Source organism: Macaca fascicularis, chromosome 1 (assembly GCF_037993035.2).
Source record: "Macaca fascicularis isolate 582-1 chromosome 1, T2T-MFA8v1.1".
NCBI lineage: Eukaryota > Metazoa > Chordata > Mammalia > Primates > Cercopithecidae > Macaca > Macaca fascicularis.
Genome location: NC_088375.1, coordinates 60965976 through 60993550, shown reverse-complemented (window position 1 = coordinate 60993550; position 27575 = coordinate 60965976). Strand labels below are relative to the sequence as shown.

The 27575-nt window shown below is 53.1% G+C and overlaps 2 protein-coding genes across 12 annotated transcripts in view; one reads left to right on the top strand and one right to left on the bottom strand.

The window, feature by feature from the left end:
* Positions 1 to 339: 339 nt before the first annotated feature.
* Positions 340 to 8374, top strand: MYBPH (myosin binding protein H). Of its 4 annotated transcripts, none has more exons than XM_074033323.1 (11): positions 340 to 479; positions 705 to 839; positions 1571 to 1738; positions 4147 to 4235; positions 4606 to 4801; positions 4984 to 5123; positions 5734 to 5893; positions 6801 to 6937; positions 7098 to 7284; positions 7516 to 7566; positions 8098 to 8374. In XM_074033323.1, the coding sequence occupies exons 3-10, from the start codon at positions 1603 to 1605 to the stop codon at positions 7530 to 7532; spliced, it is 1062 nt and encodes a 353-aa protein (XP_073889424.1). In that variant the 5' UTR covers positions 340 to 479; positions 705 to 839; positions 1571 to 1602; the 3' UTR covers positions 7533 to 7566; positions 8098 to 8374. The 4 variants fall into 4 exon arrangements, with proteins under 4 accessions (XP_073889424.1, XP_045251057.1, XP_005540539.2 ...); XM_045395122.2 differs by having other exon boundaries at positions 340 to 615; positions 4147 to 4199; XM_005540482.4 differs by having other exon boundaries at positions 340 to 615.
* A 367-nt stretch (positions 8375 to 8741) lies between these two features.
* The window catches only part of ADORA1 (adenosine A1 receptor), an 87210-nt gene continuing 68376 nt past the window's right edge, over positions 8742 to 27575 (bottom strand). For 7 of the 8 annotated variants that reach the window (XM_074033380.1, XM_065539865.2, XM_065539847.2 and 4 more), the window contains one exon: positions 8742 to 10837. In XM_074033380.1, the coding sequence (XP_073889481.1) occupies positions 10198 to 10837 (640 nt within the window). In that variant the 3' untranslated portion in view covers positions 8742 to 10197. Of the gene's footprint in view, positions 10838 to 25649; positions 25797 to 27575 lie in introns of those variants that run through there. The other variant, XM_065539848.2, reaches the window with a different exon arrangement.

Genomic DNA, 27575 nt, shown 5'->3' with positions numbered 1-27575 from the left:
CAGACACACAGAGCCTGAGCTGGGCTCATTCTCCAGATAGAAGTTCTTCCTCCCATTGCCCTGACACCTGGCACATGGCCTGCTTGATGTCCCATCTCACCCATCTGCACCCTCCCCCAGCTGGGCACCAGCACCCTGGCTGCTGAAGGCCAGTCGGGGTGATGGATGACGGAGTGACTCCTCAAGGGGCCCTTGTGGTTCCTCCCCCAGAGCTATTCCTGGCCTGGGCTCCTCTCCACCCTCCAGTCCTTCTGCTTGACCTGACCCCACAGCTGGGAATCGTTTGCTGGGGGTGGGGCAGCCCCTGACTATATAAGCCTGGACCTAGGTGTCCTGGGCACCCTAGAGGCCCAGGCCCCCCAACGGCTGACCCCTGCACACTCCAGCCTGGCCCCCCAGCCAGTCCAGCAATGATGGAAAAAACCACCTCCGAGGACCCTGCCTGCAGTCCAGAGGAGACCGCATCTGAATCTGCCAAGGTGCCCACCGCAGAGCCTCCCGGAGAAGTGGCAGTATCAGAGTCCACCGGGGAAGAGCAGGTGCCCAAGCCGCAGGCCCCTGCCCCTCAGGCCCCTGCAGCCCCCGTAACCACTAAGCCTGCACCCCCAAGTGAAGGTGACTGAAGGTGGGGCAGGGGAAGGAGGGAGGCAGGCATGTCAGGGGTGGAGGGGAGCTCTTGGCCATGAACCTCTTCATCTCCCCAGATGTCCCCAGTGCCCCACTGCTGCTGACTCTGGAGGATGTGAGCAACAGCTCTGTGACTGTGAGCTGGGAGCCCCCAGAGAGGCTGGGGAGGCTGGGCCTCCAGGGCTATGTGCTGGAGCTCTGCAGAGAGGGAGGTGAGTTCTGGGCTAAGTCTTGCATACACCCAGGGGAGGTTGTCATGGAGAGTTGCAGGGACAAGTGCGTAGGCCATGTTGTTGGTCAGTCTGGGAGAGACACAGAAGGGGGTGATGCAAGCGGTGGGCTCCTCAACCCACCTATCCTTTCTTGCTCCACCAGCAGGAGAGTAAGAAAGGGTAGGTGGGTGGGTTGAGGGGCTCCTTTGTCCTCAGTTCCAAGGAGTCTCTGAGTAAGAGAAGGGTAAGGGGACTCTGGGTTCTCCTTTGGCGAGAAGGGAAGGAAGTGCTAAGTCTCAGAGGACCCTGAAGTGTAGGAAGTGGAGAGGGAGGAGCAGGAGAGAGGAATGTTAGCATAAGAGACAGTGAGGAGAAAGCAGGAATGGGGTGGGAGTATGGGGGCTACATCCCTGATACCACTGTCCCCCTCCATGGCCCAAGTCCAGCCTGGCCTCTGCCTCTGCCTCTGCCCCTACCTTGCTGTGTGACTTCGCAATTGTGTCCAACCCTCTCTGGGCTTCCACAACCTCATCTCTGGCCATGATTTCAGGGCTCTAACATCAGGTGTCTTTTATGCCATTTGACAAGAAGTCAGGGAAGGTAGAGAAGGGAAAAATGAGGCCCAGAGAGGGAGGCCGATTTCCCCAGATCACCAGCAGGCAAAGAAGCCCCATGGAGAGGGGCGCCTGTGGCCACACTGCCAAGACCTCACACTCTCTCCATCCCCTCAGCCTCGGAGTGGGTGCCTGTGAGTGCCCGGCCCATGATGGTGACCCAGCAGACCGTGCGGAACCTGGCTCTGGGAGACAAGCTCCTCCTGCGGGTGTCTGCAGTGAGTTCCGCAGGGGCTGGCCCGCCGGCCATGCTGGACCAGCCCGTCCACATCCGAGAGAATATCGGTAAAGCCCATCCTGGCCTTCAGCTCCCCAGCCCTTCCCAAACACCTCATCTAATGGAGAAACTGAGGCCAGCAGGTAGAGGGAGCCAGGCAGTCATTTCCCCCGTCCCACACTCACATGCACAAGCCACACACTATCACATCTTGCCTGAAGAAAGTTCCAGGTTCCTCAGCAGCAAGGGGCCTCTGGAGGTCTAAGAAGCCATTTCCCTGAGTGGTCCAGCCCCCACGCCTTGAGGAAGGGGCTTCCTGATGCTCAGAAACAAAAGGTCAAGTTCCCTGGGTCTCCTGCTCAATGCTAAGGGTCCATGTGTTCTTTCTCCCATCTAATCTCAATTCCTCCAGTGGCCATAAACACTCATTTTCTGCCCATTTCCTGTGTCCTGGGTTCCAGATTCTCTCAAAGGTCTTGAAACAGAGAGAAGGCCCTACTTGCCCCTCGTTCCACCACGGTCCTAGTGGAAAGAAAAAGAGGGTCTGCGAAAGGTCCATGAGGACTTCTCCATCGCAGAGGGCGTACCTCACTGGGGCCCCGCAGGCCAGCTGCCATCCCCATTGCTAATATTTCTATTTGCAAGGTGCATTAGCCTCAATCCTCCCCTTGCTCCCCTCCCAGAGCTGATCAGGTTTCAGTCTGTTAATGACAGTGAGTCATTTGGTGTGATCTGAGGTCTCTGGGGACAGCACAGTCCCCCAGGGTGAGGAGAGACACAGGCAGGCAGGTGGCCTGAGGCCTTCTCCACCTTCCTTCTTGTTCCTCCACAAGGGGATGGATGGTTCCTGGAAGAGGCTAAACAGAACTCTGTAGCTCTAGACAAGGCCTCCAGAAGGAGAGGGGATCCATAGGAGGGGTGAAGTCTGAATTCAAAAGGAAATGTTCAGCTCTGAGGCCTGAGAGACATGGGAACCATGGGGTTAGGGAGCTTAGATTCATAGACTATCGAGGCCAAGCAGATCCCAAGGAGCCCAGAGCATCCCTTGAGGCCACCCAGTCTTTTATTGGCAGTCCCAGAGTCTGATGCCTACACAGGACCACTCATGCCCCACTGCACTTCAGGGCCTCTTCTCCGGTGGCACCCAAAACCCAAGGACATTCCCAGCCTTTGGCTCTGAGTGAGATGTGGCCCCACCTGGCAGCTGCAGTATGGCTGTGTCGACTCTAGTCTTGGAGGTGCCAGGAAGGCCTCTTGGTTGGGAGGGTGCTGGGCTTCCCCAGGGAACCAGGGAGCTCAGACTCTGAGAGGCCCCTCAGGCCCAGCATTGATGGACCCAGCCAGACTCAGCACCCACTTCTCCATTCAAATTCCTCTGGCAGGAGAGAAGGGGATTTCCTGGAGAGAAGAGGGAGAGGAGGCTGTGAATAAGTGGGGAACAGCCAGGCTTGTCATGGGCAGGGCAGAGTGGGGGCCCTGTCCAGGATCCTTGACTGCTCAGCTGTCCCTCCTCAGCCACCTGGAGCTGCCAAACATTCTTGACCCCCTGCAGCTGTCCCTAGAGCATTCCATGCCTGAGCTCGCAGAGCCAAGTGCCCACTCAGCTAATCCTCAGAGACACCGTGTTCCTTCTCACTGTCTCATCCTCCTCCGCCCTGCGTGCCACCAACCAACTGCTGCCACCTGTTTGCTGCAAAGGAACCTCAGTCATGGGCCCAGCACCCGCAGGGGACAGGGGTGGTGGCCACTGCAGCTTCCTTTAGAATGCCCAGGGGCTTCAGTGGTTGCCCCTGACCAGGTGAGGGTCAGAAGGTCATTCCTTAGCATAACAGGTGGCTGAAATAGGACTTCAGGAAGGACTTCCCAGCTCTGAGACTAACAGATTATGGGAGGGTGACAGAGGAAGAAGGGGGGATACCTGCCCTGGCTTCACTTAGGAAGGGAAAGATCCTAATCCTCTCAATAAGGCCTGGAGACAGAGGAATGGACAAACAGGGTTTCATAAGGACTTCTCTGAAAGTCCTGGGCTTGTGGAGGGTGGGGGGTATTAGAGCAGGAAGACGGCAGTGGCCTCCCCTTCTTAGAAGTGCAGCCGGACAGGTGCAGCACCTGCTCCCCAGCAGGGGGAGACAGAGAGTCAGCTAGGGCCCATCTGGTGCTTGGGAATGCCTGGGCTGCAAGGCAAATCCCATGCTGGCAGAGTCGAGGCGCCAAGGGAGTGCCCAGGATGCTTACCAGTTCACACCGTGGAGGCGCTGACCTCCTGAAACCTCCTGCTCCCTTAAGGGACGTGGGCCCCTAGACCTCAGGAGTGAAAGTTTCACCCTTCCTGCAAGGAGGGACCCCACGGCAGCCAGGCACACGCAGGACCCTCCTCCCAGCCAGCATCCCTCACCAGCTATCCCCTGCACCACCTCAGAAACCCCAATCAGCCACCTCACTGCACTGCTAAGCCCAGACTCTTGCTTTGATCTAGAGGCCCCCAAGATCCGTGTCCCCCGCCACCTCCGTCAGACCTACATCCGCCAGGTAGGAGAGACGGTCAACCTGCAAATCCCCTTCCAGGTGGGTATTTCCCCCACCAAGGGTAAGAGGCTGGGTGGGAACCAGGGCCCCCATTTAAGGGGAGCCTGGGAAATGGCAGGATCTCCAAGGGTTGGGCTGAGACCCAGTGAGACGGCCTCATCCTCCCACAATCATGTACATGACTCATTGGTGATTCTCAGCCTGGGGATGGGCAGGTGGGCCCCAGAGCGGGCTGGACACCTGGAAGATGTGGCTCAGGGCAGCCCCTGTGGCTCCAGCCTCTGCTGCCCCTCCTGAGAAGGGCCAAAGGGACAGGCTTCCCCGAGAATAGCTCGAGACTCCTAGAGTTAAGGGGGTGTGGGGACGCTGGCACCTCCCTACACTCACCCTGGGGGCTCCTCCCTGCCAGGGGAAGCCTAAGCCTCAGGCCACATGGACCCACAACGGCCATGCCCTGGACAGCCAGCGGGTGAGCGTGCGCACCGGGGACCAGGACTCCATCCTCTTCATTCGCTCGGCCCAGCGCTCCGACTCGGGCCGCTACGAGCTCACCGTGCACGTGGAAGGCCTGGAGGCCAAGGCAGCCATTGACATCCTGGTGATTGGTATGGAGCCAGGGGAACAGTGCTGCCTCAAGGGGGACCTGGAGCCCCCGACCTCCTATCCCAGAGCTGACGGCTGATGGGAGCAGGCCAAGGGAGTGTGGCAGGAGCCAAATCTTGGATGTAGGGGCTCTGTGGCCAGCCTGGCCCTCACGCTCACTTCCCCTCGCACTCTGGGCCTACAGAGAAACCTGGACCTCCCAGCAGCATCCGGCTCCTGGACGTCTGGGGCTGCAACGCTGCTCTTCAGTGGACGCCACCCCAGGACACAGGCAACACAGAGCTCCTGGGCTACACGGTGCAGAAGGCAGACAAAAAGACAGGGGTGAGGCTGGCTGAGGCAGAGTGGGGTCAGGGTACGAAGTGGTCAAGGTGGTGGAGAAGGCCCATCCTACTGAGTCTAGGGACCGAGTCTAGGGATCCAGTTCTGGTCTGCCCACTGCTAACCTGACTCCCTAGGAGGCCCTTAACAAGACTTTTCCTCTCTGGACCTCAGATGCCTCCTGAAGACTGTGAGGAGGGCTGGCCCAGGCTGTCTGAAGCCTTTCAAGCTCCGGAGCCACACTTCTCAAATCTTAATGTCCACATGAGTCACCTGGGGAGCTTGCTAAGAGGCAGAGTGTGACTCAGTAGGTCCAGGGTGGGGGCTGAGGGCCTGCATTTCTAAGAAGTTTCCAGGTGATGCTGAAGTTGCACATCTGTGGGCCACACTTTGCACGCGAAGGCTCTAGGATTCTCTGAGGACCCTACAGAGGTCACCTGAGTGACCCAGGGGGCCCTTCTTCCAATTCAATGTCCCTGAGGTCCAAAGCTGGATGGTTCAGCATCCCAGGGTTGGGGGCATGGAATGAGTTCCTGTGAGGAGAGGGCTCCAGGGTAAGCAGGGAGGGCGAGGACAGGGGTGAGAAATGAGGGTGACGCCCAGGGCCCTGCAGCAATGGTTCACAGTGCTGGAGCGCTACCACCCAACCACCTGCACCATCTCTGACCTCATCATCGGCAACTCGTACTCCTTCCGGGTCTTCTCAGAAAACCTGTGTGGACTCAGCGCCTCAGCCACCATCACCAAGGAGCTCGCCCACATCCAGAAGGCAGGTGGGTTTGGGCCCAGAGCTGGCTGTGCTAACCCTCTCTCTGTCCCTGCCTCTTCCTCGGCATCTCTGCACCCCTCTCTCTGGGCTTCTCCTGGGCGTCTGCCCCTGGAACACGGGCTGTCCCCTCACTCCACAGCTATGCATACACACGCACAGAATGGCTGTAAAGTAGTGGATGTGGCTGGTTGATTTTAACAAACACATCAGAGCAAATCCACACAAATGAAAGATGCCCCTTTGGAGGCTGTGTACTTATTCCAGAGATGTGTGTGCATCCGCCAAGTTTCAGGCAGAAAGTGTCCGAAGGGAATCTAAAGGGTGACCCACAGGTCATGGATAGGTAGTGTGCTAAAAAGGGTGAGTTTGCTAAAAGCAAGCCTCCCAACCCTAATACACACCACATAGATAGACAAGAGAGATAGGAGTATTTACTGTCTCCACACAGGCACCTGACCCTCTTGTGTCAAATGTTAAACCCTGGGCCCTTTTCCCTGTCCCTTGTGTGCCCCGAGGCCCTCTCCGACCCACAGTCTGTGCGGGTTCCAGAAGGCAAACTTTTTTTAACACTAGCCTGAACTGCACAGAATTAGGAAGAAATTTTTGTTTAGAAAAGGAAAGCCAGTCAAGTCTCCAATGACAAACACAAAGGAAATATGGCATCTCTGAGTTACTAGCCTCCACCTTCTGCCAAGATGCTCTCATCTCTCGTTTTTCCACCTTCTCTTCTCTGCTCACCACCCTGACCCACCCAGCTACAGTCTCAGCTCTCTCTGCCTCTTTGAGATTGTCCAAGTTCCCGCAAATAAGCCATGACTTGCTATCCATAGATCGTGGATCACAGTCAGTCCTAACAGGTCTCCTTCACTCCTGTAAGCTCAGATTCACCCGACTTTCTCCCCTGAACCCAGATATTGCTGCCAAACCTAAAGGGTTTATTGAGCGAGACTTCTCAGAAGCCCCTTCATTCACCCAGCCCCTGGCTGACCACACCTCCACCCCTGGCTACAGCACCCAGCTGTTCTGCAGTGTCCGAGCTTCACCCAAGGTGAGGGTCCAGGCCCTGCTGTGCCCTGGGTTGGTGGGGGCAGATGGGGACAGCAGGGCTGAGGAATCCTCCAGGCATCCACACCTAAGCCTGGGGATAGCCTTTGAGTGCCCCGCTCCAGTCCACACCTCCCCAGCTCTCTTCTGACCATGCCTCCCAGCCCAAGATCATCTGGATGAAAAACAAGATGGAGATCCAGGGCAACCCCAAATACCGTGCCCTCTCTGAGCAAGGCGTCTGCACCCTAGAGATCCGGAAACCCAGCCCCTTTGATTCTGGGGTCTACACCTGCAAGGCCATCAACGTGCTGGGGGAGGCATCTGTGGACTGCCGGCTGGAGGTCAAAGGTGAGAGTTTGAGGATGGGAGAACAGGAGTAAGCACCTCTCTGGAGCTGAACTAGAGGCAGCAGAGAGCTTAAAATCAAGGCAGAAGAGAAGGGGTAGTAAGATTGGGGTCAGGCTGTGCTGATTACTTTCCAAGTGGGAGGGTGGACAGGTGTAGAAGAGGGTGTATAACCGTGAACCTTGTCAGTTCCCCGCCACTTCCCCCAAACTCTAACTGCAGCCTCTCTTCCAGCCTCAGCCACGCACTGAAGAGCCACAGGAGGAGGCTGTGATGAGGAGCCAGGTAAATGGCCTGACTCACCCGCTCTGTCACCTCTGCGGGTGGCACGGAAGCAGAGAGGAGGCCGGGAGCAGGGGGTGGGAGTGAAAAGGGAAGGTGGTGGTCAGCTCTGGGTACAAACTTGAGGACACAGGCAACTAGCACGCATGTCCAGAGACTTGCAGTGACGTTGCAGGGCCAGGCAATGCCGGTGTGGTCCAGAAGGGGGTTGATTCCGTGGACCACCACATGACCAGAGTCTGCTCCCAGCTCTGAGTGACCTTCAGCAAAGGTGTTCTCTCTGGACACATTTCCTCATCCGAAAACTGGGGATAACAACCTTTCCCTGCCTTCCCTCCCCTGGTGGTTCTGCGGCTCTGCATAAGTACAGAAGTATCTAGAACTGCAGTGGGCACAGTTCAGACCTGGGCTTGGTCCTGAGGGAGGGAGGCCTGGTGAGAAAGAGGGTGCTGCTCCCCCTCCCCTCTCTGCACCTCTCTGGCCTGCAGCCGAGCTCTGCTCACACCAGGGCTCAGGAAGCATGTCCTCCTCCAGGTGCTGCAGGCTTGAAGGGTCAGGTCCGCCAGGCCCACAGTCAAACTCCAGAGATGTCCAAGACCCCCACTTCCATAGCGACGGCTGATGGAACTGCCCCTGGTACCTGCTGGCCTCCCTCCCACAGAGGCTGTTGTCCAGAACTCAGGACTGGGCCTGGTAGGCCCCGGGCCATGCTATCTGGGCTCAAGGGGTGCTGGAAGGTGCAGAGATTGGAGTGCCCTGCGGAGTTGCGCACTGGGTGGGAAGCACTCCAATAAAGATGCGTGGTGTTACAGCGCGGGGCCTCTGTGCCGCTGAGCGTCATCATCTAGGGGGAGGTGCTGTGTCACCAGGAGGCGGGGGTGTCTGAATGTTTCACCATGAGGGGTTCTCCAGATATGTCACCATGAGGAAGATGCCAGTGGGAGAGGTCTCAGGATGTCATGGCTGGGGCAGGGGGTGGGGGTTCTGGACATGTGAGTTTTCAGGATCTCACTTCCTGATCAGGGTTTGCTACCCCAAGTGTGTAACTATGGAAACAGACACACCCTCTCTGGAACCTTCCTTCCTTGAACGCCTCCACAGGCCCACTCTTGCAGCTCCTCCCGGCCCCCGCCATTGCTTCCTCTCTGCTAAAGCTGCGCCCAGCAATGTGCTCTCCACAGGGTTCACAGTTTTTTATTAGTCACTTGGGCCTCCCTTGGGGGCCAGGGCACACCCCCTTTCCAACAGAGGGAAGGGCCTGGAAGCAAGGCCTGGAGTTGACACTCATGTTCAGAAGGTCAACTCAGTGACCACCTCCCCTCCCCCGCCTCGCCCCCCCCTACACGGGGGCTCCAGGCTCCCCCGCCTTACCTCCCCTCCACCGGGGCTCCAGGCTCCCTGCCTCACCCCCCCAACACAGGGGCTCCAGGCTTGGCAGGGCATGGGTTGGTCCTTCCCCAGATCCCTAAAGTCCTAGACCCCCAGACACCTGCAATAGAGCTTCCAAAGTCCCTGAACACCCAGCCAAATACTAGGGGTATTGAGGGATTCACATGACAGCAAGGCATTCTCCCACACACTCTCGGGGGGTGCTCTCCTCTGCCTGCTGCAGCCTGCTAAACCCACCACAGGGGGACCCACAGTCAACACTGAGTCCTTACAGACCCTTTCCTTCGTCCACCCCGTCCCCAGGCAGGCAGAATGTCTAGGGTTCTCCTCTCCATTAGGCCCAGAAGCAGCAGAGATGGGGTCACCTAGGACAGTTCAGGCCCAGCATCGGGCGGGCCAGTGGAGCTGGTGGCCCAGATGACAGGTAATTACACTCCAGGCTCCTCAGGGCAAGAAGGAGGGCTCAGAGCTGCCACCTCATGGCTGTTTGAAGCCAGCACCCACCGCACCAAGCTCACTCCCCAGGGCATGGAGCCAGCACTCCAGCAAATATCAGAAATGATTTCTGAACCTACCCTTTCTGCCTCTCCCACGTACAATCCTGGGCTGACCCAGGGCAAGGAGAGCAGGCACCCTAGCACCTGGTATGGCCTGGGGCCCAGAGTCCTCAGAGTTGGGAATGGAGGCTCCTTGATTCCTGCCCCTTAGCTGCCTCTGGCCACCCTCTCCTACAGAACAGGAGAGACAGCCAGGCCAGTGCGTCCTCGACCTCTCTCCTTCCATCCGTCTCAGAGGGGATGCTCTCCTCTCCTTAAGCTTGGTCCTGCACCACCAACATCTAAGACAAGCAGACTCCCCTGCCTCACTGCAGAAGCCCAAGCACCTTCTCCCAGCCCAGGTAGCTCCTCTGCAGTCTTGGCCTCCCCAGGACCTGCCCAGCCCTGAAGCGCTGGACTGCTCATGGGATGGTCAGGCAGGTGGAGGCTCAGGACACTCTTGCCTCTGGACACCCGGTCCCTCTGTAGGATCCTTGCCCTCCCAAGCCTCCTGCAGGGCCCCGAAGTATAGGGTAGTTAACTCCTAGTGGAGGGACCACACCCTGCGGTTATCTCTTCAGAGCCTCCCCCGTGCCCCTGGCCCACAGCCCAGCTGGGGCAGGCTCAGGGAGACCCCCGGGACAGTGAGCAAGTGAGGACTGGACTGAGACCCCACTGGATGTGGGCTGGTGGGAGCAGAAGGCGGGGTCTAGTCATCAGGCCTCTCTTCTGGGAGATCCTCGTCAATGGGGGGTGCAGGCTGGCAGCGGAAATGGTCATTCCAAATCTTAAGGAAGGTGACGCGGAACTTCTGGATGCGGAAGGCGTAGACGATAGGGTTCATGGCTGAGTTGCCGTGCGTGAGGAAGATGGCAATGTAGGTGAGGATGCTGGGCTTGTGGCAGGACGGGCAGAAGAGGGTGATGCAGTTGAGGATGTGCAAAGGCAGCCAGCTGAGAGCAAAGAGGAAGAGGATGAGGGCCAGCGACTTGGCGATCTTCAGCTCCTTCCCATAGTACTTCTGCGGGTCGCCAGAAGAGGCCGATACCTTCTTGTTGAGCTGCTTGCGGATTAGGTAGAAGACCTCCAGGTAGATGAGGACCATGAGGAGAAGCGGGGGCAGCACCCACACAAAGAAGTTGAAGTAGACCATGTACTCCATGCTGATGACTTTCTCGAACTCGCACTTGATCACGGGCTCCCCCATGCTGCCGTTGGCTGCCCAGGCCCGCTCCACCGCGCTCAGATTGTTCCAGCCAAACATAGGGGTCAGCCCCACCACCAAGGAGAGGATCCAGCAGCCGGCGATGGCCACCGCCGCCCTCCGGGGGGTCACCACCATCTTGTATCTGGGGGAGAAGAGGGCAGAGTGTCAGGATCTGCCTCCCAGCTGCCTCGAAAGGCCCCTCCGAGGCACACCTGGCCTCCAGGGGCCTCTAAGAGGAGCACCCTCCCCATCCAGGGCCCAGTGAGTGGGGAGGTGCATGTCTTTTGCTTGAGGGCCGAGTCTTCAGGATCTAAGATTTAGTGCTTGCCATGCATTGGCTCACTCTCCTGCAGAGAAAGGAAATCCTGATTAATAACAAAAATAATAATAGAAAATCACGGAGGAGCTCCTTTAGGAATTTCAAGGAAAAGTAAAAATTCCTCCCATGCACTCAGCACGCCCCCACTGGTTATCTCACCCTTGCTTCATGACAGCCTTCGTCGCGTAGGAAGTCACCGGCAGAATGAGGGCTACCCAATCGAAAGATGAGGAAACTGAGGTTCAAAGTAGTCACAGGATCTGCCCAAGGCCACATGGAAGGTGGCAGCGCCATTCCATGCTTCCTAAAACATGTCTACACTGACCGAAACACCCAGGTGATTAACCAACCATCCCTTCTCTTAGGCCAGCAGACACAACTGTCATTTCAAAAAATCTTTCACACAACCCCCCTTCTCTTGGCCTTGTCCCATACTCCCCTGCCATACCCTGTCTCCCACCTCTACATTAACCTCCTGTTTCCCCTTCCAATCACTGTGCAGCACTTAACTCCTAACGGCTTGATCTCAAGAACCAGCCCTGCACTCCCAAGCTAACTGGAAATGATGCTCAGGAAAGAAAACTGATATTCACTGAGCATCTACTACATGCTGGATACTTTCACTCATTCATTCATGCATTTACGCGCGCATACATGGATGTATTCATTCAGCAAGCATTTGTCAAGTGCTTTCTGTGCTAGGCATTGCTCTCTGCGCTGAGAATAAGATAAAAGATCCCTGCTTCTACATATCTCACATTTTGGGTGAAGAGACAGATAACACCAAAGCAAGAAAATAAACAAGACAACTATAGATCATGATACGTCCTTTAAAGGAAATAGGTTGAGTCAAGGGCCTAACTTTTTTCATGTCATGACCCACAAAGAAGATGGAAACCTCTGGATGACGAGGCTGCTCATGAGCCACAAGGGTTGGGCGTTTTCACATCTCAGGGGTTCCTGCTTCCCTTTAAACCAATCTAGCCAGCAGCCATCATGGCTTCTGCCTATACACTGGCCTTGGAGACAGTGCCAAGGGCTGGGTCTCGCCAGCTCTGTGCTGAGGAGCCGGCTGAGCAGCAGCAGCTTGCCCAGTTGTTATTTTCCAAAGCAGCTTCTGAAATGGATGGAGTGCCCTCCTGAGCATGTAAACAGCTTCTGAGACCCAGGAGTGTGAAGGGAGAGGCTGCCGACCGTTTCCTTCTGCCCCAGGGATGCAGAATCTGCGGCTTTCTTCTGCATGGTGATGATGCTTAAAGTCTGTCTCACCCCAGACAACGCTTCTCCTAGATCCTTTACCATCCATCAAAGCCCACCTGCTCTGTGAAGGCTATAGAAGTAGGAAGGGAGACAATTTGCAGAGTGGGAGGAACCAGATGCCCCCTCTCCACCCCATCTAGAAGATAAGGACTAGAAGAGACCTTTGGAATCTCATTTTCTATCCCTTCATTGTCCCAGTGAAGAAATTGAGGACTAGATGACTCCAACACCTTCGGAGCAGTTCCCCTCTCCTACTCTGTGATCATAGGATTCTTGTGCCCCAAACCGCCACCAAGGGGCCTTGAGAGGTGACTGGTTCACTTGTGACTCTGAAGTTTCCTTAGATCCAATCCTCACTCTCTTGCTGTAATTGAAGCCCTTTCCCTCCTCTGTATCCTCAAGCAGAATGGCCAGGCCTGGTGCAGACACTGTGAGTCAGAAGACCCAAACTTGGGCCGCCAGTCTGCAACTTGCTAGATCAATGTCTCCTCTGTAAAAGAGACCTACTTCAGAGGGGGAGGATCAAATGAGATACTACGTGTGCAAGTACTCTGTAAACATGCAACCAGTATTCCTTTGCCTGAGCTCTTCTTACCCCTCCAAGCTCCTAGACAAATGGCCACCTGGAAAACTCCAGTATCTCTGGATGCTTAGCAAACACAGCCTAAGGGCTATTTAAACATCTTCCTCACATCTTGTTCCTGACCATCTCAAAGTGTTCCCCACGTGTCCTCTCAGATATGGTGGAAAAAGTTCCGGGAGTGAGTCTACAGGAAAAGACCAAAGGAACGTTGGTCATTCTGAAGGCTGAGAGATGCTATCTCAGCAGCCACACAGCGGAGAGCAGGGCCAGATCCCCAGGTGAACCTCAGCAGGGAAAGACAGCTGCTGCTGCAGAGAGGACAGGGCCAGGTGTCCTGCCTACCCCTACCACCCATCACATCTGCTATTTATACCACATTTATCATGTACAAATCCCTTTCTCAGTCCTATCTCGGGTAATCCCCATAACCGCTGCTGTGGTGAGCACAGCAGACAAGGGAATGCCCATTTCACAGATTAGAAGCTCCACTGGCCTGGGTCTCCTGACTCCAAGCCCAGCTCACCTTCAGGGTGCCAGGCTGACTGTGGATTGCTGAGATGCAGATGATTGGCAGGTTGAAAATATCCCTTGCCTATTAGATTTAAAAGGGGAACTTCTAGACCTTGCCCAAGGAAGGCACCACCCAGAGTCAGTGGGGTGGGCCAGGTGACCTCTGGTGCTGCCGTCCAGCCTATGGATTGAGGGATCTAGCCTGGGACTGACATCAGGGCAGTGATGACCTATGGAGAGAGGAGAGGTAGACAGTGACAGTCTAGACACTGACAGGAGAGAGGGAAGAGACAACTTCTAGCTACAGAGGTGGCTCCCTCCCCTCTTCTCTCCTCACCCCTCACCCTTCTGACCGCCTGGAGCCCCCGGGGTTAAAGCTTTCCTGGGGCTCCTCCAGTACCCAGTCCCAGCAGACCCTGCAGCTTAGGGTATCAGCTCTCATCTGTTTTTCTTGCTATTTTCTCCCTTGTGGGAAAGGGCTGGACCCAAGACCTTGGCTGAGGTGGGGCAGGCTCTCACAGGAAGGGCTGCCTCCCAGGGCCAGGGGAGAAGCTCACCTCTCCTTACACGTGGGAAAGGAAGCAGAGGCTGCAAGTCCTGGGGCATGCATGGGGTCGGGGTGTATGGAAGGTGCCTCTGACTTGTGAATGCCCCTCCCAAGTCCACAGCATCCCCGAGGGCTGTGCTGGGAGCTAAGCAGGGAGATGCTGCTCTCAGGAGTGTGCAACTCAGGCGTGCACGAACGGGAGAGCAACGGAACAGAGACAGGAAAACACCAAGTGGGGCCCCATCCACAGGCCAGCAGGGCAGACAGTGCCTTAACGATAGCCCTGAGGGAACCGGGTGCAGTGGCTCATGCCTGTAATCCCAGCACTTTGGGAGCCCGAGGCAGGATCACGTGAGGTCAGGAGTTCAAGACCAGCCTGGGCAACATGGTGAAACCCTGTCTCTACTAAAAAAAAAAAAAACAAAAACAAAAACAAAATTAGCCAGGCATGGTGGCGCATGCTTGTAATCCCAGCTACTCGGGAGGCCGAGGTAGGAGAATTGCTTAAACCCAGGAGGCAGAGGTTGCAGTGAGCCGAGATCGTGAGATTGCGCCATTGCACTCCAGCCTGGGCAACAAGAGCGAAACTCTGTCTCAAAAAAAAAAAAATAGCCCTGAGGCAACCAGGGAGAGCCCCACCTCAAGAATCTCCTTCAAAGTGCATAAAATCCCACAAGGAATGAGACATTCCTTTGGGTTAAGAGTTGCCTTCTCTGTGTGCTATTTATTTATTTAGTTTATTGAGACGGGGTCTCCCTGTGTTGCCCAGGTTGATCTCGAGCACCTTGTGCTCAAGCAATTCTCCCCCCTCGACCTCCTGAAGTTCTGGAATTACAGGTATGAGCCACCACGCCCACTTGCGTGTTATTTTTAAAAGCTGAAATGACATGAACTCCATAGTATGAATTAGTTTATTAGTCGGAACTTCTTATTGATGATGATAACATGAAAAGACTGAGTCCCCAGAGCAATGGTCTACAGAGACCCTGAGAGGCAAAGGGATCGCTTGAGGAAAGAAATGGAAGGGAGTTCCTGTTGAGCCTCTCAGTGCTGGCAAGAGCTGGTGGCTGAACAGAAAAGGATTTCATATCATAGCTGCTGCAGGAGTGTCAATATGGTTTAGAGGTGGAAATGAGGGAACGAAGTCTTCAAATCCTGTGTCCAAATAGGGCAGGGCAGAGAGAGCCATTGGTTCTTCCCAGGACACCCTGGCAGGGCTGCCATAGGAGGGGTGGGAGATTCTGGAGGCTAAGTGAGGAAGGAGTTCGAAAATAATAGTTATCTGATCAATAATAACAACAATAAAAATGCTGGTAAGCGTTAACATTTATTTCTATGCGCTGGGCACTATTTATTTATTTATTTATTTATTTATTTATTTATTTAAGAGATAGGCTCTCACTCTGTCTCCTAGGCTGGATTGCAGTGGTGCAATCACAGTTAACTGTGACCTCAAACTCCTGGGCTCAAGAGATCCTTCCACCTCAGCCTCCTCAGTAGTGGGGACAAGTGTGGGCCACCATGCCTAGTTATTTTTAAGTGTTTTTGTAGAGATGGGGGTTTCACTATGTTGACCAGGCTGATCTCAAACTCCAGGGCTCAAGTGATCCTCCTGCTCTGGCCTCCCAAAGTGCTGGGATTATAGGCGTGCGCCACTGCGCCCAGCCCTGGGCACTGACTTTATAGACATGGTTTTATTGATACTTCAGCACAACCCTATCACTTAGATACTACAGGTTGAGCATCCCTAATGTGAAAATCCAAAAGCCCGAATGCTCCAAAATTCAACACTACTTGAATGCCAATAAGACACTCAAAGAAAATGTTCATTTGAGCATTTCAGATTTCCAGATTAGGGATGCTCAACCAGTGAGTATAATGCAAATATTCCAAAATCTGAAAAAAATCCCAAATTGGAAACACTTCTGGTCCCACACATTTTGGATAAGGGATACTCAACCTGTGCCATTATTCTTATTTCTTAATTGCAGTAACTGAGACTTGGAGAGATTAGAAAACATGTCCAAGGCCACTCTGCCAGGAAAAAGCAGGAAAAGAATTTCTAAGACTCCAGTATGTCCAAGTGCAAAGCCCATATTGGACCCAGCTCTGCCACTCTGGGAGACGGAGGACACGTGAGGATTGGAGGGCGGAAGCTTGGAGCAGAAGAAGGGAGCCATGGCTAGGGCCCAGAAGGCAAGCCTCTCCTGCCCCAGGCAAATCTCCCTGGACTAAGCAGTTGTGAGGATGCCATTGTGCCTTGCCTGGGAGCCTCCCTTCTCCCGCAAAGTCTGACCTCTTTCTGAGTCATCAGAATGACCTGTTCACATGCATGTGCTGCCCAGCTATTTAGTTGGTGTCTTGTTCCTTCTGGGGGCAATCAGGTGGTTGAGACTCACCCTTTCATTTATTGAAGGGGTATTCATTGAGCACCTATCAGGTGCCAGGTTGTAGGTGTTAGGGTTCAGGAATATAAAAGAGAACAGACTCATGAAAGTATCATTCTGCAGACAGAGAAACAGGCAATAGATATGCAAACAAATAAACCAGATCATTTTAGAGAGTGAAAAGACCTACCAAGCGAAATAAGCAGGGTCACCCAGGAGTGAGTCAGTGGGCAGGGCACACTGCTGATACGCAGGGCAGCCTCTCTGAGGATGAGACAATGAGCCGAGAGCCAAAGGACCACCACCGAGTCAGCCAGGGAAAGATCTGGGACAGAGCCTTCTAGGCAGAAGGCACCATCTGGGAGAGGTGCTGAGGCCAGAGTGGCAAGAGAGGGCCAGTGTGAAGGAACCACAGGGGTGAAGGCCAGAGAGGCCGGCTCAGTCAGAGAAGAGGCCTAGGGCTGAGAGGTCTGCAGTAAGTGTTCTGGGGTTTATTCTAAGTACAAGGGAAAGTCATTTTAAGCAAAGGAATAATATAATCGAATTTCTGTTTTTAAAAAACAACTCAGGCTGCTGTGTGGAGAATGCGTTGCAGCAGGGAATGAGGGAAGGCAAGAAAACCAGCAGGAGGCTATTTTAGCCATCCAGGCAGATGAGGGTGGGATGCTGTAGCAGGCGGCATGGGAATTGAGAAGAAGCATATGGCTTTGAGATGTATTTAGGAACAGGGCCAACAGGACCTGCTGCTGAGTTTGGATGTTGCTATGGTTTGAACGTGTCCCCCAAAGCTCATGTGTTGGAAACTTAATCCCGAATGCAATGATGATGAAAGGTGGGACCTTTGAGAGGTCATTAGATCCTGGGAGCTCCGCCCTCTTGAATGGATTAATGCCATTATTGCAGAAGTGGGTTCATTATCACAGGAGTGGAGTCTTTATAAAAGATGAGTTTGGCCACCTTCTTTTCTGTCTTGAGAGTGTGCTCTTTTGTCCTTCCACCCTTGAGCCATAGGATGAGCCAGAAAAAAAGGCCCTTGTCAGATTCAGACCCTCAATCTTGGACTTCTCAGCTTCCAGAAATGTGAGCTGAGTAAACTTCTTTTCTTTATAAATTATCCAGTTTCAGGTATTCTGTTATAGTAGCACAAAATGGACTAAGACAGAAAATTGGTACCAGAAGTGGGGTTGTTGCTATAACAAATACCTGAAAATGTGGAAGCAGCTTTAGAACTGGGTAACAGGTATAGGCTGGAAGAGTTTGGAGGAGTAGGCAAAAAAGAAAATGCCTAGACTGCCATAAATGGAGCATTAAGGGTAATTCTGGTGAAAGCTCAGAAGACAAGAGCTGTAGGGAGCAACTGAATCTTTTAAGGGATGATTTGAATGGTCGTGATTAGAATGCTAGCAGAAAATCTGGACACTAAAGAAATTTGGATGAGGTCTCAGATGGAAACAAGAAACAAGATACTGAAAACTGGAGTAAAGGTCATCTTTGTTATGTAGTTGTAAAGAACTTGGTGAAATTGTGTCTTGTGGAAGGCAGAACTTTAGAGCAACTAACTGGGATACCTAGCAGAAGAAATATCCAAGCAACAAAACATTCAAGGTGCTACATGGTTTCTTTTTGCCATTTATAGCAAAATGAAGGAAGATAGAGATGATTTAAAGATGAAAGTTATCATTAAAAGGGAAGCAGAATGGAAAGATTTGGAAAACTCTCAACCTGGCCATGTAAAGAATTAAAAAGTGTGTTCAGGAGAGAATAGTAAGGATGTGGCCAAAACACCATTTGCTAAAGAGAATAACATGGATAGAAAGAAGCCAGGTTCTATTCATCAAGATGATGGGAGAATGACCACACAGGCATTTCAGAGATTTTCAAGGCAGGTGAGGACCTTTAGAGCAAGGTTTCCAGAGACACCAAGCGGGACCTCGGTGTTTGCTGCCCAGGGCCACCTCAGGACTCTGCTCCACCACAGTGCTCCTTGGCAGCCCCAGTCATGGCTCAAGCAGGCCCAGATGTAGCTTGTGCTGCTGTTCCAGAGAACACAAGTGGTAGGTAGGTCTTGGCAGTGTCAGCATGGTGTGGATTCTGCAGGTGCACAGAGTGTGGGAGCTGTGGGGTCACGCCAGCCTCCAATTAGATTTCAAAGGATATCATGGACAGCCTGGAGGCCCAGGCAGAAACTTGTCACAGGGACAGAGCCACCACAGAGATCCCTCACCAGGGCAATGCCTCCTGGAGTCATGGGAGTGAGGCCACTGCACAGACCCCAGCACTGTAGGACCACCAGCATACAACTCCAGTATGGGAGAGCTGCAGGCATGAGACTCCAGTTCATGAGAGTTGCTTCATGGGCTGAGCCCAGTAGAGCCAATATGTCCAGAAGGTGGTACATGGAGTAAAAGGCTATTCTAGACTCTTTTGGGGGGTGTGTGTGTGTGTGTGTGTGTGTGTGTGTGTAATTATTATTTTTAATGTCCAGAATGTGTAATACAAGGGCCAGAGCTTCCTCCCAGACTCAATTTTATAAATTCTCGATTGGTTGGTGAGGCCAATAGGGATACTTTTTCTTGTCTAATTTGGTTTCTGGGAAAGCTTCGTTCAAGTCCTCAGTGGTCATCTGATCAAATGGAATTAAGTTCTTTATCTTCTCCATCTGTTTCTCATATTCTACAATCCTGGCCTTTGAGAGAGACACCCACTCAGCACAAGATTTCACATCTTCTTTTTCTTTGGCATCCACCTGGGCAGTATATTTATCCTCCGGCACAGGAATCTTCAGGGCATTAATAACTTCAGGGCATTAGACTCTTAAGATTTAATGTTGTCTGGCTTGTTGGGGTTTGGACTTACTTGGGTCCTGTTACTGCTTTCTTCTTGCCCATTTCTCCCCTTTGGAATGGGGATACCTATCCTATTCCTGTCCCACCATTGCATTTTGGAAGCATGTAATTTGTTTTGATTTCATAGGCTCACAACTAGAAGGAAATGTGCCTTAGGATGAATCCTGTCTTGAGCCTCACCCATATCTGATTTAGATAAGACTCCGGACTTTGGACTTTTGAGTAGATGCTGGATCTAGTTAAGACTTTGGGGGCTACTGGGATGGAATAAATGTATTTTGCATGCAAGAAGGACATGAATTTTGAAGGCCAGGGCAGAATGCCGTGGTTTGAATGCATCCCTCAAAGCTCATATATTGGAAACCATCCCCATTGCAACAGTGCAGAGAAGTAGGCCCTTTAAGAGGTAATTAGGTCATGAGGCTCCACCCATATGAATGGATTAATGCCAATACTGCAGGAACAGGTTCATTATCACAGAAGTGGGGTCCTTCTGAAGGATGAGTTCAGCTCCTGCCTGTGTGATGCCTTCAGCATGTTATGAGGCAGCAAGAAGGTCCTTATCAGACATGGTCCCCTAATCTTGGACTTCCCAGCCTCTAGAACTGTGAGCCAAATAAATTTCTGTTCATTATGAATTACCTAGACTGTGCTATTCCATTATAGCAGCAGAAAATGAAATAAGACAGATGTCCAGCTGAGAGAAAGAATCAACAAGATGACTCTGATTTTGATCCTGACCTCTGAGCAGAGGGTGCCCTGTCATTCCCCCAGTCTCCCTGACCTTCTCTCCCCGAAGGGCCCATCCCCTTACCTTGAACTCCACTTCACTCTCCCTGAACTCCACTTTACTCTCACCATGCTAGTAGACACTCTTTTGTTTACATACCTGGGGCACTCTCCCACCTCAGGGCCTTTGCAGTTCCTGTTCATCTCCTGAAATGTCTGGGAAGGCGCATTCTCCATTCACTCAGGTCTCCACTCAGATGGCAGGTCCTAAGGGAAGATCCCTGACTCTCCTGAAAAATAGTCTCTATCACTGTATCCTCTTGCCAGATTTAATTTTCCTGATAGAGCTTATCACTTCCTGACCCTCTCCCTCCTCTGTCTCTCTCACACCCTCTCTTTCCCCCCCCATCTATCTATCTATCTATGCATTTATTATCAGTTTCTCTCCAGTACTCCAGTAGAATATGAGCCCCATTAGGACAGAACCTTTATTTGGCATGTTTACCACTGCATCCCCAGTACCTGTATCAGTGCTCAATAACTATTTGTTGAATGAATGAATAAATACATGTAAAAATGTATTAATGAAACCATACATCCACTTATTCAGAAATGATTGCTTGAGGACCTGCTATGTGAGTACATCTCAGGGAACAAGAGATAAGGATTAAATGATAGGTGCTCAATTAGAGACAGTCAGATTAGAAAGGCATGACCCTAGCCCTGAAGGCAATTATGATGCCCTGGATGAGGAAAATCATTCTCTGGTTCATTCCCTGCTGTGCTGGGAGCTGTAGGGAATCCACTGCTGAATCAGACAACTCCTGGTCCCCTGCCTAGGTCCTGCAACATAAGGCTGCTATGACAAGGGCCTCTTATGAAATGTATGAGAAACTGCCACCAGGCCACCAGCCAGCCACCAACACGTCCACAGTGGCTTGGAGTCCCAGCATTGCCCTGCACACTGTGAGACCAGCAGAGGCTTCCCGGGCCAGAACTTGCCTCCCCAGAGTCTCTTAGCCTGCATCCCAGAAAAGCAAGTCTTCATCTCATGCTAATTCCCAAAAGACATCATGAGAATGCCCAAGCTCCTCGTTGGTCCTTTGCCTCATGAATCGTCCTTTTCAGGGATGAGATCACTTCTAGTTGGAGGCCCAGCGGCACACAGAGGGGTGGCCTCTCCTTGTCTACACCCTCAGAGGGCACTCCTGGATGCCACTGGGGACTGATTGTTAGGCTGACTCAGAGAACATAAACGATAAGCCACTTTAGAATAGGAAGAGCTCAGTCTGGGCGCAGTGGCTCATGCCTGTAATCCCAGCACTTTAGGAGGCCAAGGCGGGCGGTCACTTGAGGTCAGAAGTTCGAGACCACTCTGGCCAACATGGTGAAACCCCATTTCTACTAAAAATACAAAAACTGGCTGGGCATGATGGCAGGTACCTATAGTCCCAGCCACTTAGGAGGCTGAGGCAGGAGAATCGCTTGAGCCTGGGAGGCAGAGGTTGCAGTGAGCCATGCCACTGCACTCCAGCCTGGGTGACAGAGCGAGACTCCATCTCAAAAAAATAATGGAAAAAAAAAAAAAAAAGTAGGAAGATGCCATCAGATGGTGAACACACCATGGGACCAATCAGCGAAGATACATCTGACAGAGAAAAAAGAAGGAAGAGGGAGTGGGCATAGAGGCCCTACAGAATTCTCTTTGGTGAATGCAGAACAGCCAAAGCGAGAAAGGTGTAAAGAAGCCAGCCACCACTGCAGGGATGAGACTGGAGTGCGCCGGTTCTGAAGCTGTCTGTCCTTGGCTTTCTCTCCTGACCCTGCCCTGCTTTGTATCACCACGGGGCTGACCCTGGCAGGCTGCATTTCCCGAGCCCTGGGGCTATCCAGGTCCACAGGAAATACTGCAGTGCTGGAGCAATGGGGACGGGTTGGCGGGGGGGAGCTGTCCACCTCCCTGACCCAGCCGTGCACTAGGCAGTGGTTATGACTCCTCCATGGCTCCACTACACACCAGACAAACCCACCATGGGTGCAGCTTCCACCAGCCAACTGCAGCCCCTGGGCTCCGGGATCACCACCTCCTCACTTTGTCCTTCTGCCTCGGGGTAGCTTCCTGTTGTTACTCATCTCTGGGTTACTTCACTCTCCCTGTTTGTGTCTCGGCTGCTTCATCACCAATTCCTGGTATAAGACCCTCAGCTGTAAACACCTAAAATGATTTCTGTGTTCCCGGTTAGACTCAGATGGTTCAAGAGTAAAGCTGCATCAGGAAGAACTGAGCACAGTCATCTCTAAGAACCCCCTGCCAGAGGTATAGGTATGAGTGAGCCACCCAACTCTTACAAACGCCTTCACTCAGAGGCGAAAGAACCCACATGTGGGTTTGGAAAATGCTAACAGGATGACACAGTGTCCTGTCAACTGCTGAGACCGGAGCAGTGTCCTCAGGCCTGGCCATCCCTGTTTCTCATCACGTGTTCCTCACGGAAGGACATGGGTGCAGGGAGGTGGAGGGCCGGGGGATGCCAGAGGTCCACATCTTTCTGCGGTCCTGCGGTTTGGATAGTTAGGGACTGAATCCTCCCTCTTCCCTTCCCTCGCCCTTGGCTGGGAGGGAGTGACAGTTCATAGCTCTGGTCCCCTCCTTCCCGCCTCCTCTCTTATCAAGGATCTCAGCCACTTGTAACTGGAAACTTGGATCTCAAGAGCAGGAAAATAAGGCTTTCAGACTATTAAACTACTTCCTGCAGAGAAATTCTTCCTCCCCAAGGAGAACAGGAAACCAGATACAATCAAAAGTGCTGGGCACACTCCAGGGGCCAAATATTTAACAGTAACATTGCCCAGGGGAGTCTGCTTCAGGGGCCCTGGGGAGGGGGCAGGATATCGGGCCTAAGAATCCTGCCTTGAATCCCACTGTGAGGGGCTCTGTGGCGTCATTCACCATCTAGAACATCAGTGCCCATCAATCCCCAAAAGGAGACCCGGGCTGACACCCCAGGCCAGCCTGCAGGGCTACAGGGAGTGGGGAAGACACTCTGTGTCTTGAAAGAAAACAGCAGGATAAATTGACTAGGTCATTAGTGTAATGGGCCTTGGAAATCACTCCTGGTCACTTGCTGAGGACAAATAACTCCTCAGCCTGGTGGGAAAAATAACGAGGTTCCTGTGTGTGACTCAGTAACACCCTCTATTCTGAGCAACCTCCCCCACCATCTGTCCTTCGGATTTAGGGCCCCTTTCTGAGCGCTGGACATGAGCAGAATAAACATAGCTCCCACCATGAAGGAACTCTCAGTCCACAGGAGAGGCCCAGCACCTGAGCAAAGGGATCCCCAGTCTGATGAGAGCGGTGTGTGCTGCAACGCACAGGGCAGAGATCGCCACCAGCACCCCCACTCAAAGTTTTCATGGATGACTGACAGCACAAGCTCCCCGGACACCTGTGTGCCTGCAGAGAGCTCTTCTCTCTCTCTCTCTAGGTGGGCGTTCTCATCCCAACAAACAGAAGTTTGGATTTGCTCTGTGGTTCTGATCCAGAGGGGGCTTCAGAGGGTGGGGTGCAAAGTGGGAGGCTTTCAGATTTGGAGGAGGCATGTTTTCAAAGTATATTTGCCTCTGATCTTCATCCCTTTCTCCCAGTCCAGGGCATATCCTATGGAATGTTTTTCCACAGCCAGGAGACCAAGGTATCGCACTTTGAGACAATGCCCTGGGCGATTTCACAATGCAGCCACCTCCTCACCTCCCAAATTCAGGTATAGCCCCCACATCCCCGTAAGAGGTTAGTCCTCGAGGAGGAGGGTGTCTCACCTGGACAGTACACGCAGGAAAACTGGACCCAGACCTCGGCATTCTCAGCTCTTTCTGCACTGAGATTTGCTTCTCTCCACCTCTCCAAGGAAGACCGGGATGGCAAAAGGACTAAGGCCAACTGGCCCCACCTGCTATGGGTGACTGTTTCTGACTCATCCCATGGGACAGGAAAAAACCATCCCATCTGCATTCAGACTCAATGACCTGTGAGTAGCTGCTGCAGGGAGACCTCACTGGGATGGCCAGGGTGCTAACAGGGGCAAAATTCCTTTTCCAGCGAAGTGGAAAGGCCTGCCGTGGTGGGAAGGGAGCTGATGGCTTTATGCGGCTTCCCATAGGCCTCTCTGGTCTTTGCAGACTGTGGCCACTTAGGAGAGCAGCAGAGAATTCTCCAGCCCAGCTGGCACATGGGGAGAGCCCAGGCAGGAGGGAGCCAGGAAGCAACAGAATTCTGCAGGCTCAGGAGAGCAGAGGGGGCCCATGCTGGACCCTCAAAGGAGGGCAGTCCTCCCTTGGAATACCTCACTGTGGTGGGAATTGGGAGACCCTTGTTCTGGTCCAGGCTGTGCCAGAGGTGAGCTGGCCTTGGGGGAGACCCTTTCCCTTTTGGGGCCTCTGTGTCCGTGTCGGGATGATGAGGGATTGAATGAGATCTTTTCTGGGCTCTAGCAGGTCACGGTTCCCTTCTTCTGGAATGCGTCAAATCATCTTCTATGGAGAGCTGAGTTCAGCACTAGCAAAGGGAGGGAGGGGCACTGAGCACCCAACTCCTCATGGGGAAGAGGAGACCAGGGGCAGTGGTGAGGGGCACCCACACCTCCCTGGAAGGGAGCCCCTCCTGAAAGGATTGCATGCTCTAGCTCTGTGCCCCATGGAGAGGAAGATGGGGGGCAAGATGGAATGTAAAGATAAATAAATATGTATTGAGTGGAATGAATGAATGAATGAATGAATGAATGAATGAATGAAGCGTGCTGTGGGGTAAGATCCGAGTTCAAACTGTGACTCCACCGTTAACAGCTTGTGGCCTTGAGCAAGTAACAATTCTTTGAGCCTTTGTTTTGTCTGGTCACGATGGGAGGAGAAGGCTGGCTTGGCAGGCCCCCTGTGAGGATGAGGCTGGCGCAGTAACTTATCTGGGCACTCAATGAACAGTAGCACCAGGTGACCATTGCTATCTCCAACAGGAGCACACCCCTGATTCTACAGGAATACACAATCGGCCCTTGAAGAGATACAAAACAGGTTGCAAGGACATAGATAAACAAAAAATTACTTCTGTTTCACTTTGGAAGGCAAGTCACATAGTTTCCATATCTATTTCACAGCCAGCTCTCCTACTTAACTCAACCTCGTACAGAACAGGTTAGATCCCTGATCTAACTGACGAAAGTGTCTGAGTCTGGGGTGGGGGTTTGGGAACCTGCTCAGCCCAGCACTAAACCCTACACAGGATCCTGGAGAAGCCACACTCCCTGGAGAACCCCAGTAAAGCTCCACTGGGGAAGTGGCCAGGGAGGAATACTGGAGATATGGGAGGTGGAATCAGGGGGAACCCATGCCCTTCCTCCCACCTCCCTTCAGAGCATCTCTTGGCCTGCCTAGAACCACGGGGTACAGGGCATCTGCCTGAAGGCCTATTTCCACCAAGGGACTATAAATCCGACCCCCACTGGAGAGATCCCGTGCAGACTCGAGATCAGCCCAAAGGCACCAGCTGGGGTTGGGACCTAGAAAACAGGTTGGATGCTTGCTGACAGCCTGGAGTGACAAGAGGAGGTGCCTCTTGAGCCGGAGAGATTGGGATGCTGTGCTCTAAGGAGGCGGCTGTTCTCACTGAGCTTGGGTTGTCAGGGCCCCCTAAAGATCACAGCACCTAGTCCCCCACTCTGGAAAAGATTTGACAGACAGCAGGTAGAGGAGAACAGAGAGGACAGGAAGAGCTCACCACCTTGGAAATCTTTCCAAAGAAAGAGTCTACCCCCACACTCAGCTCCGCATTCCATAGCTTGTGCTTCCACATTAGAAAGTCCTTCCCAGAGTCTAACTTCAGTTCTTCCTGCTGCATCAGAACTCAAGGAGACACCACTCTTGGGACCTGGAGGAAGTACAGTCATATTCTCACCGCTCCTGGCCTTTCTCCCCACCTTGCAACCAGGCAAAGGAGTGCAGAGCCCAAATAACAGCAGGAAGGACCCCGGGACCCAGCAGTTTTCCATTGTCCCTCCTTGGTATCTCCTGACGCTCTCTTTGCCCTGTGTCCCTCCACATAAGCACTCACCAAGCCCACAGTGTACAGAGTCCCTGCAGAAGCCACAGGCAAGGCCCAATCCAGGAACCAGTCCTCCCCAGCCAGCAGTCACCCAGGCCAGGGCAGAGCCCAAGAAAGAGTTTAGCAGCAGCTACAGCCCTCCCGCCCCACTGCATGTGCTCACGGGCTTCTGCCCCAGCTCCAGGGATGGCTTTGTGGAGCAGGGGCCCAGACACACAGATGCAGTGGGAGGTGGGGGGCACCCAGGCTCACCCAGTGGGTACAGGTGAGCCAGAGACCCCCCTCCCCAGAATAACACGCAGCAGGAAGTGGGAATGTGAGGTCTCCTAGATCATCTAGGGGCTGGCTCCCTTCTCTTCCCCATGTGAGACAATCAGAAAAATTCTTTTATTTTTCTCCCAGAGCACATAACTGCAAGTACCTGAAGGGCGGAGACCAAATCTGGTTCAAAATCATCTTCCTAGCACCTACCACAGTATCTGGCACACAGTAAGGACTCAATAATATTTGGGGAAGGAAATGCAATCATATAAAATGCTCAATTAAAACCAGAGAGGCAGAAAAAGAAAAGGAAAAAAGAAAACAAACATAATGACTAGAAAACAGTTACAAACATGGCAGATCATTAAGCCGAGTATTGCAATCGTCACCTTAAACGTTAAGAAAGTAGGAGGAATTGGTAAGAGGAAGCCATCCTGAGTCTTCTTGCTCATCTCAACAACAACATCCCTACTGGCAGGCAGCAGAGCTCCGCTCCCCACGGTCTCAGCTGAGGGGACTCCTACAGAATGCTCAGGGTCTCCACTCGAAGGTCCCGCCTCAACCACCCAGCCCCAATATCTCAAGCCAGTTAATTAGGTGGTCCTCACAGGCGTCTAGCACACTTCTTCCCACTGCAAAACCAGCCCTTCTCCTCACTTCCCAGCCTGGGTGGAGGTGGGGAACAGCCTGTCCTCCTCCTCCTCTGGGAGCTGGTCTGTGCCCCCGGCATTTGCACGGGTAAAACGGAACAGCATGTTAGCTGCTGGCAATGTCCCAGGCCAGGAGCCTGCCAGGCAGCTTCTCTGAGGGTTGATCAATAAACTCAATTTCCGTCATTTCTTCCACTTCTGCGAAGTCCTATAAATCACTCCGATCTGCCACGACCCTGGAAGGGGGAAACGCATGGTGTGTGTGGAGGAGGAGGAAGCTTATTAAATCAAATCCTTTTGTTTCCATCCACCATTCATGGAAACTTCAAGGTGCTGTGCTCAGAGCTGGAAAAAGAAAATGCAGGCCGGGCGCCGCGGCTCATGCCTGTAATCCCAGCACTTTGGGAGGCCGAGGAGGGTGGATCACCTGAGGTCAAGAGTTCACAACCAGCCTGGGCAACATGGTGAAACCTGTCTCTACTAAAAATACAAATATTAGCCAGGCTTGGTGGTATACACCTGTAGTCCCAGCTACTCAGGAGGCTGAGGCAGGAGAATCGCTTGAACCCGTGCGGCGGAGGTTACAGTGAGCCAAAATCGTGCCATTGCACTCCAGACGGGGCAACGGAGCAAAAACTCCATCTAAAAAAAAAAAATGCAGAGAGCCAGTAGTAATGGGCCTTGGGGAACTCCA

Excerpts from the sequence above, each read along its gene's own strand:
- MYBPH (XM_005540482.4), top strand. The coding sequence starts at position 411 with ATGATGGAAAAAACCACCTCCGAGGACCCTGCCTGCAGTCCAGAGGAG. Across the intron at positions 1,739-4,146 it reads CCACATCCGAGAGAATATCG|AGGCCCCCAAGATCCGTGTC; the intron begins GTAAAGCCCATC and ends GCTTTGATCTAG. Across the intron at positions 4,802-4,983 it reads CATTGACATCCTGGTGATTG|AGAAACCTGGACCTCCCAGC; the intron begins GTATGGAGCCAG and ends CTGGGCCTACAG.